At 41.3% G+C, this 9537-nt stretch overlaps 1 protein-coding gene across 1 annotated transcript; it reads left to right on the top strand.

The window, feature by feature from the left end:
• LOC148073746 (uncharacterized) lies at nucleotides 1–8629 on the top strand. The gene is made up of 5 exons (XM_087797440.1): nucleotides 1–477; nucleotides 2784–2960; nucleotides 4257–4466; nucleotides 7900–8113; nucleotides 8400–8629. The coding sequence occupies exons 1-5, from the start codon at nucleotides 4–6 to the stop codon at nucleotides 8576–8578; spliced, it is 1254 nt and encodes a 417-aa protein (XP_087653566.1). The 5' UTR covers nucleotides 1–3; the 3' UTR covers nucleotides 8579–8629.
• The last annotated feature ends 908 nt before the right edge of the window (nucleotides 8630–9537 follow it).

Below are 9537 nucleotides of genomic sequence, written 5' to 3'. Positions count from 1 at the left end.
GCGATGGGCGTGTTGTTGTCCGGGGATGGAGTCGGGGGCACCGCGGGGGACCAGCACCAGACCCTGGTCTACGACACCGCCCTCAGCACCCTGCTGGCCGTGGCGTTCTACGTGGCGGTCAAAGTCACTCTGGACTCCGTGCGACAGTGGCGGGCCAGGGTCTCCGTGCTGATCGTGGGCTCCGGTCCGGTGGGTCTGACGGCGGCTCTGGTCGCTGTCCGCTCCGGGAAGGTGCTGAAGCTGACGGTGCTGGACGAGCGGTACCGGAGCTCGCTGCTGTGCAGACCGCAGCAGATCGCGCTGGACCCGCGCAGCGTGCGGTTCCTGCTGGGACTCGGGGTGGACTTCGACAACATGGAGGGCTGCTGGCACGACGAGCACTTCTTCACCAGGATCGGAGTCTTTCAGGAGTACCTGCTGAGCCTCCTGGAGCAGAAGAAGCTGCAGGTGCAGGTCCAGGTCCGGCTGGGCACGAAGGTACGTCACTCTCTGTCGGTCAAGAAAGTTTTCTACAAACCAATAAATCTCACTTGGACGAAAACTGGAATTAAAATTAAAGATTATTATGAACATGATAATGTATTTTAAATATTAATAACAAAAGACGGTGAAAAGGATAGAAAGTACAATAACAGAAGAATGTAATAATCATAATAAATAAGTAAAACGTGGGATTTAAACTATATTCTGCATCATAACATAATAAAAATAAAAATATGGTGTGATGGACGTTCTATAAGTTAAAGAATAGGTATTTAAAAAATAACAAAAACCCGGAAATAAATGTTGAAATATAAAGCAAATACATTAAATTTGAAAAAGATATTCCGTATGTATTTTCTTTTTAAATGATATGTATCATTCATTATTGCTTTATTAAAATATATATCATATTATTATTAATATTAGTGTGAAAATTATTATTACTATTATTATTATTTATTTTTAAAATATCGTTATTATTGATTTATTTTTTTGGACGATGTATTTTTAGTCTAATATATATTTATGTTAAATCTTTTACGTTTTCTGTTTTTACTGTGCACTTGTTGCTGTGACAACTGAATCCGTCTATATATGCATATAAATAATTTGCCATAATGTATGTTAAAGATTATGACACCCCTTTCATTAGTAAATAACAGTCAAGTAAAGCTTAAATAATAATAATAATAATAATAATAAAAAAATCTAAATACTTTCTAAAAACTTCAAGTTATGATAAAAGAAAGAGTTGTTTTCTTGAAGTGAACATTTAAACTGTAGAATACTTGAGATGAAATGAAAGTATTTTGACAGCTAGAGTTCCTCCACTGCACACAAGTACACTTCATTCCTCTCTCCGGACTGGGAACAAAACAACAACCCACTCGCACCATTGTGTCCTGGAGGGTGTGACAGTGGCTGGTGTGTAACTTCAGAGGCTGTTCAGTGAATATCTGTGTCATGACCGAGAACTCAGCCAATGAGGCGCTTGTTTTGACAGCATTCTGTGCTTTTGTTAGAGTGAGTGGCAGCTTTGAATCCATGCTGCTGTTGTTGTGTTTTTTAGAAATGTGTACTTTGTTTTCCTCCAGACCGACAAAGAATCAGACAATTATGAAGCATGAGCTCCTTGTTATTATTCAAACGATGTCTGTTAAGAGCTTCACGCAGAAGAAATGTGTCAAGAGTTTGTATTTTTCTTCAAGAAAGAAACACAATAATCCAGAGAAGAAGAGTTTATGAATCAAGTGTCAAACCCTTGGTTAAGGATCGTTCTGGAGATCTTTGGATTGATCCATTGATTGAGATCTTTATTGACAACAGCACAATGTTTGAACACACATAGACACACCTTCTGCCACAGGGAACACAAAAGAAATGTAGAAATACAAATTCCTTGAGGGAACCGTGACCAACATTTAATCACCAGTTTTAAATGAAATTGTTGGTTAAAACATATGATGTGTATCTTGGAAATATAAATTAATTTGAACTGCAAATGCTTTTATTGGTCGGTGGTTCTCAGTTGGAGTTTTAGTTCGCCGAGAATGGAGGCACAAGTAAAATGAATGAATTACGCTGCAGCAGGGTACCAGACAGGGATGTAAGTTCAATGTTAAATGTTCCATTCATCTCAATGGTTGAGCTACTCAAGGTGTGTATGTTTTTACCCGTCTACTCAGTGAAGGCTTTCACATCTTCACCATCAGGAGCAGTTGAGTGTCTTGCTCAGGGACCTGAAGACACACTCTTATCCGCACCGGGATTGAACCCACAACTTCTTTAAGAGCAAATAATGTGAAACTTAAACTCTCCTGACTTACTCACATGTTTTTAAATGTTGAAGTCTTTCTCTCCAAGATGCAGTAAGTCTCTCATCATGACCATGTTTTGAACTTATTCCTTCATAAATTCCTTTACGAGAGGTTACGAGAGCGGAGTCCATTATGACGTGATAATAGCGTCACTCCTCCTCCAGCCAGCTGTAATCATGCCACGCTTTGTTTACATAACGAGTCCCTTGGAGGTGGAGACTTCCGAGATTAATGACATGCGGTGACGGACTTCGATGTTTGACCAATCGCAGCAGAGTGGGTGTGGTTAACAAGATTCCATCTTTAAGACACACCTATATTAGTTGATCTTTAAGCTATAAACCACTTATTTAGATTAATGAACAATATTGGTTCAAATAAACTATCTTAATATTGATGTAAAAGAGCCGCTTGGGGGAGGTCTGCGCTCTCTTGACTACTGATCTAGTTGTAATTGAGTGATTTTGAGGCGTCGTCTCTCAGTTCACAGAAGACTACCTTCGACGGATCCCTCACACCGAGTGGCCTCGTGTGATCGTGGTCGCCGACGGCTCGTGCGGAGACTCCTGCTCCGTGTTGGGGATCAGCTCCGACTACACGGTGGAGTCGTGTCACGCCTACGGAGCCAACGCCACCATAGAGCGCCTGGACCAGAGACAGGTGGACACACACACACTCTGACACACACACACACACACTCCACACCTGACGCATGAACCCGAGCTAATGATCAACCCTTGTTTGTTCTCAAATTCAAACAGGATATTTCACCGGACATCTCGTGAACTTCATTTAAATGACACATGTCGTTTTTTTTTGGGTGATAATGTCGTGGAAAAAAACTGTCTTTGTATGTCAGCAGTTGGTTCTTAATATATAGTATTTGGTAGTATTTTTTTTAATCTCTTTTGCAACTTTTTGTTATTTCTGTCAAATAATCTTTCATGCTTTCATGCGGTACGTGCTGTAGAAGTCTTTTGCTGACATTAACGCGAAAGAGGTTTCAATAAACATGTTACCTAATGGTGCGTGTATTGTTTGAAAAAGTGGGTCAAAGTAATACAATGAAAATGAAGTAGATAAAAACTTCCTTGTCTTAGATAAGTATGAGTATGAGGAGGATAACAATGTTTTTAAAACTCATGTAATGACAGAACGAGGAGAAAACAAGTGTAATTATGAGATTATAAATCAAATTAAGTTTCAAAACAGATGATTTGAACACATGTTTAAACAAATCTATATATATATTTATATCTTTATTAAAAATTCTCGTTTTATAATCATTAATATACAAATTTGTTCCGTATACCTGGAGAATATCTTGGTGAAATAAATTTGGGAAAATTCACAATTTGAATGGGTAAGCGTGGGAGTTTAAAGGGTAATAAACGAAAAAACAGAAAAAGTAAAAATTTGACATAAGAAATTTAAAAAAATTTGAAATGAAATATTTCTCCTGATCATATTATAGTGATGAAGCTTCATGAAGCAGTGTCATGTTGTTTAGAGGTCAGTAGGTGGCGCCACCAGTTTTTAAAATGATGTTTCATTTTAATGTTGTTCAAAACAAAAGAAAATAGCGTAGAGACCGCCATCTAGTGGACTCTGAAAATAATGAGACTGCTTCATGAAACTTCATCAGAACATCAGTATAATTTGATCGTTCTAATGTCAAAATGTGTTTTTAAGAATCCTCGCGTGACGGTAAATGTCTGCAGACAGTGACTGTATATGTTATCACGACGCTCACGTCGGGTCTCAAGCCTCCAGTTAATCAACGCTTGTCTGCGTCGCTGTTTCCTGTCATGATTGGATTGAAGCTCCAGGACTGGACCTGATCCCGACTCTCTCTTCCTGACTCACTGAGACCAGATGCATGAGTCGGAGCGAGAGAGCGAACAGTGAATCAATGATTTTTAAATCTGACTTTTCTCTCAACGTGTCTGACTTCAGGTTCCCACTCCTGAGATCCGGGCCCACAGCTTGTACTTCGACTTGTCCGCCTACGGCGTGGAGTCGGTCCGCGAGCACAGGAACCCGACGGCCAAGCCTGGATTCCACCTGAAGATCTACGGAACCTTCAGGAACCGCTACATGGCTCTGGTCTGCCCGACTCATGACACCAAGATGATCCGATTCCTCAAGCACACGGCGAACCCCTCTGTGAGAGAAACACACAACTCTACTCCGACGCACAACTGACACACACCTCTACTGCGACGCACAACTGACACACACCTCTACTCTGACGCACAACAAACACACACCTCTACTCTGACACACAACTGACACACACCTCTACTCTGACGCACAACTGACACACACCTCTACTCTGACACACAGAAAACACACCTCTACTCTGACACACAACTGACACACACCTCTACTCTGACACACAACTGACACACACCTCTACTCTGACACACATTAAACACACACCTCTACTCTGGCGCACAACGAACACACACCTCTACCCTGACGCACAACAAACTCCCACCTCTACTCTGACACACAACTGACACACACCTCTACTCTGACACACAACTGATACACACCTCTACTCTGACGCACAACAAACACACACCTCCACTCTGAGACACAACAGACACACACTACTCTGACACACAACAAACACACACCTCTACTCTGATGAACAACAAACACACACACCTACTCTGACACACAACTGATACACACCTCTACTCTGACGCACAACAAACTCACACCTCTACTCTGACACACAACAAACACACACCTCCACTCTGAGACACAACAGACACACACTACTCTGACATACAACAAACACACACCTCCACTCTGAGACACAACAGACACACACTACTCTGACACACAACAAACACACACCTCTACTCTGATAAACAACAAACACACACATCTACTCTGACACACAACTGATACACACCTCTACTCTGACGCACAACAAACTCACACCTCTACTCTGACACACAACAAACACACACCTCCACTCTGAGACACAACAGACACACAATACTCTGACACACAACAAACACACACCTCTACTCTGATAAACAACAAACACACACATCTACTCTGACACACAACTGATACACACCTCTACTCTGACGCACAACAAACTCACACCTCTACTCTGACACACAACAAACACACACCTCCACTCTGAGACACAACAGACACACACTACTCTGACACACAACAAACGCACACCTCTACTCTGATAAACAACAAACGCACACCTCTACTCTGACACACAACAGACACACACCTCTACTCTGAGACACAACAGACACACACCTCTACTCTGATACATAACAGACACACAACAAACACACACCTCTACTCTGTAACAAAACAAACACACACCTTTACCCGATAACAAAATAAAAACACACCTCTACTCTGACGCAAAACAAACACACACCCATACTCTGAAACATAACAAACGCACACCTCTACTCTGACACACAGCAAAGGCACACCTCTACTCTGTAACACAACTGACACACACCTCCACTCTGACCCACAACAGACACACACCTCTACTCTGACACACAACAAACACACACCTCTACTCTGACACACAACAGACGCACACCTCTAGACTGACACACAACAAACACACACCTCTACTCTGACACACAACAAATACACACCTCTACTGTGACACACAACAGACGCACACCTCTAGACTGACACACAACAAACGCACACCTCTACTCTGACACACAACAAATACACACCTCTACTCTGACACACAACAGACGCACACCTCTAGACTGACACACAACAAACGCACACCTCTACTGTGACACACAACAGACACACACTACTCTGACACACAACACACACACACCTCTGACACACAAAGATGCGTTCAAGGGAGCATGTGCGGGTCATGCTTGTGCATCAGCAGATAATGGAGCCTGAACAACAGGAAGTGTTTGACGTCAGAACGAGCGCTCACTTTGATTTACTCTCCTGTCAAGTGTTGGTCTGATAATGGAGACGGTTCACATCTTGGAGGGCTTGTTGCTATGTGGGCGACCGTTCACATGTTCCGTTACTTGGTAACGCTCGGATGTGAGAGTGGACGGAGGAGAGGAGAGTTGGATGAAGGGAGGATGAAGAGGACGAGTGATCTTCATCATACTTGTCCGGATCAAAGATCTTGTACGACAGGATGTTTGTATCTGAACGAATAATGACACTTTTTTAATTGCACTATTTTCATTGACATTTAAATATTTTGACTTCTGCATGAATTTCAATAGTACTACTACTAACAATCATAGTAGTACTACAACAATTTTTGCTAATTCTACTACTAATAAGTCACTTCTTCTACTACAAGTAAAATGGCGTTTGTACCTCTGCTGCTTCTAGTATCACTACTATGAATGATACCATTAATACTTTTATCACAAGTGTCAATATAAGTACTACTAATACTAGAACTACACAATAACTTGTACCACTCCTGCTGCTACATCTTCTATTAACCCTTGTGTTATCTCAGTTCAGTTCAGTTTATTTTAAAAGGACAATGTGCAGGGTCAAGGTGACCCAAAAGCCAGAAGACAAATGTGTTTGAGGTATCCCTTTGTGTTGTCTCTGGGTCAAGGTGAACGAACTCGACCACTGACACACACACACATTTACTCTAACACACAACACACACATACCTCTACTCTAACACACAAAAAATACACACCTCTACTAGGATACACCTGCGAACACACCTCTACTCTCACACACAACAAACACAATCTTCTACTCTAACATACAACACACACCTCTACTCTGACACACAACATACACACACCTTTACTCTAGAAAACATCAAACACACTCCTCTACTCTGAAACACAACAAACACACACCTCTACTCTGAAACACAACAAACACACACCTCTACTCTGAAACACAACAAACAAACACCTCTACTCTGACACACAACGAACACACACCTCTGCTCTGAAACACAACAAACCCACACCTCTTCTCTGACACACAACAGACACACACCTCTACTTTGTCAGACAACAAACGCACACCTTTACTCTGACACACAACAAACACACACCTCTACTCTGACACACAACGAACACACACCTCTACTCTGACACACAACAGACACACACCTCTACTTTGTCACACAACAAACATACACTTCTGCTCTGAAACACAACAAACACACACCTCTACTCTGACACACAACAAACACACACCTCTACTCTGAAACACAACGAACACACACCTCTACTCTGACACACAACAAACACACACCTCTACTCTGACACACACCTCTAGACACTTGACGGCGCTTTTCACCAATTAAAACAGGTTATTAACTTGTGTTTCATTTTGTTATTACTGTTGTTGTGTTGTTTTGTGTTCAAATGTGTGTTTTCTCGAGACATTTACATTTTTTCTGTTTCTCTACGTCTTCTCTCCATCTTGTATCTGTGATCTATTGCCTTTGTCTTCCTCAGAGGTCCACTGTCTCTGCTCTGTCCATCATAGTATCTACGATCTGTGTGGTCCACGGTCTTGTTCTCTCTGCTCGGCTCCCTGATGTTCCTGTTCTTCCTCCCAGATCATGAAGAACGTGTTCCATCAGTCCTTCAACGCCTACAAGACGGACGTGGAGCCTCGCCTCAACGACATGACCTTGTACCACATGCAGTGCAGCAGGAGGCTCTTTGAGATCCAACTGTCTCACCGACGCATCAGCGCCGCCTTCATCGAGGGCGACAACGTGGCCGTGACCGTGGAGGGGGAGGCGGCTCGCGTCCTCAACTTCGACACAGGTACCTGAACAGGTGCTCAGGATTTAGCCGAGACCTTTTCCCCGACTCCCTCTCGTCAAAGTGAGAAATGTCTCCCTCGTGTGGCCAAACCATGTTAATGCAGTAGAAACGACTAAAAGAAAACATGGCAAAGATTGAACTGCATTTTAACTTTTTCATTTACTTAGATATTTTTAATTATATACGTAAACAGATGAATGTAATACAACAGATCTTTTAACACACACATTTTGCTGACTGGACAATAAAAAAACAAGTTAATAATTCCACTCTTTCTCGTCTCCAGGCTGTGGAGTGAATTTAGGAATGCGAGGTTTGGAGTCTATGCCGGCGTTTATTTACAAAACAGCAACTGCTGTGGACAAGAACGACATTTTGGAAGCTCTGTCCGCTAAGATGCAGCACTCCAGACAAGTGTCTGAGAACTTCAAGAGGACAGGCTTGACTGAGTCCATGTTCACCTGAAGCTGCTGACTCACAGGAGGAACTTCCTCTGATGGATACCAGCTGACATTTGTTTAATAAAGTTGACTATGAAAGGAAATATTAAAGTTTTTATTCATTTCCTTTTCCTTACACTTAACAATATAACCCTCATGTAACTGCAATGACATGAAAAGTGATCAAGTAAGTAATATTTATTTTGTAAAGCACAGGCCATTAAAATACATTCTTTATTATTTACTATAGATGGATAGATAGATGGATGGATGGATGGATGGATGGATGGATGGATGGATGGATAGATAGATAGATAGATAGATGGGTGGATGATGGATTGAAGGACGCATTTTTTTTAAAGTCAAGTAAGTAATATTTATTTTGTAAAGCACAGGCCATTAAAATACATTCTCTGAAAAATAAATAAAGGTTTTGTGTTTTACTATAGATGGATAGATAGATAGATGGATGGATAGATAGATAGATAGATAGATAGATAGATGGATGGATGGATGGATGGATGGATGGATGGATAGATGGATGGATGGATAGATGGATAGATGGATGGATGGATGGATGGATGGATAGATGGATGGATGGATAGATGGATAGATAGATAGATAGATGGGTGGATGATGGATTGACGGACGCATTTTTTTTAAAGTCAAGTAAGTAATATTTATTTTGTAAAGCACAGGCCATTAAAATACATTCTCTGAAAAATAAATAAAGGTTTTGTGTTTTACTATAGATGGATAGATAGATAGATAGATAGATATATAGATAGATAGATAGATGGATGGATGAATGGATGGATGGATAGATAGATAGATAGATAGATAGATAGATAGATAGATAGATGGATGGATGGATGGATGGATAGATAGATAGATAGATAGATGGGTGGATGATGGATTGACGGACGCATTTTATTTTTATTTTATTTCATTCGCTTTATTTTTTATAATGTATCCAAATAATCA

Source organism: Callionymus lyra, chromosome 8 (assembly GCF_982586985.1).
Source record: "Callionymus lyra chromosome 8, fCalLyr1.hap1.1, whole genome shotgun sequence".
Lineage (NCBI taxonomy): Eukaryota > Metazoa > Chordata > Actinopteri > Syngnathiformes > Callionymidae > Callionymus > Callionymus lyra.
This window is presented reverse-complemented; position numbering and strand designations above follow the sequence as displayed.

Bases quoted from the DNA above. Each gene is read 5' to 3' on its own strand.
- LOC148073746 (XM_087797440.1), top strand. From the start codon at position 4: ATGGGCGTGTTGTTGTCCGGGGATGGAGTCGGGGGCACCGCGGGGGAC. The intron at 478-2,783 runs GTACGTCACTCT...GTCGTCTCTCAG, and splicing joins AGGTCCGGCTGGGCACGAAG to TTCACAGAAGACTACCTTCG. The intron at 8,114-8,399 runs GTACCTGAACAG...TCTCGTCTCCAG, and splicing joins CGTCCTCAACTTCGACACAG to GCTGTGGAGTGAATTTAGGA.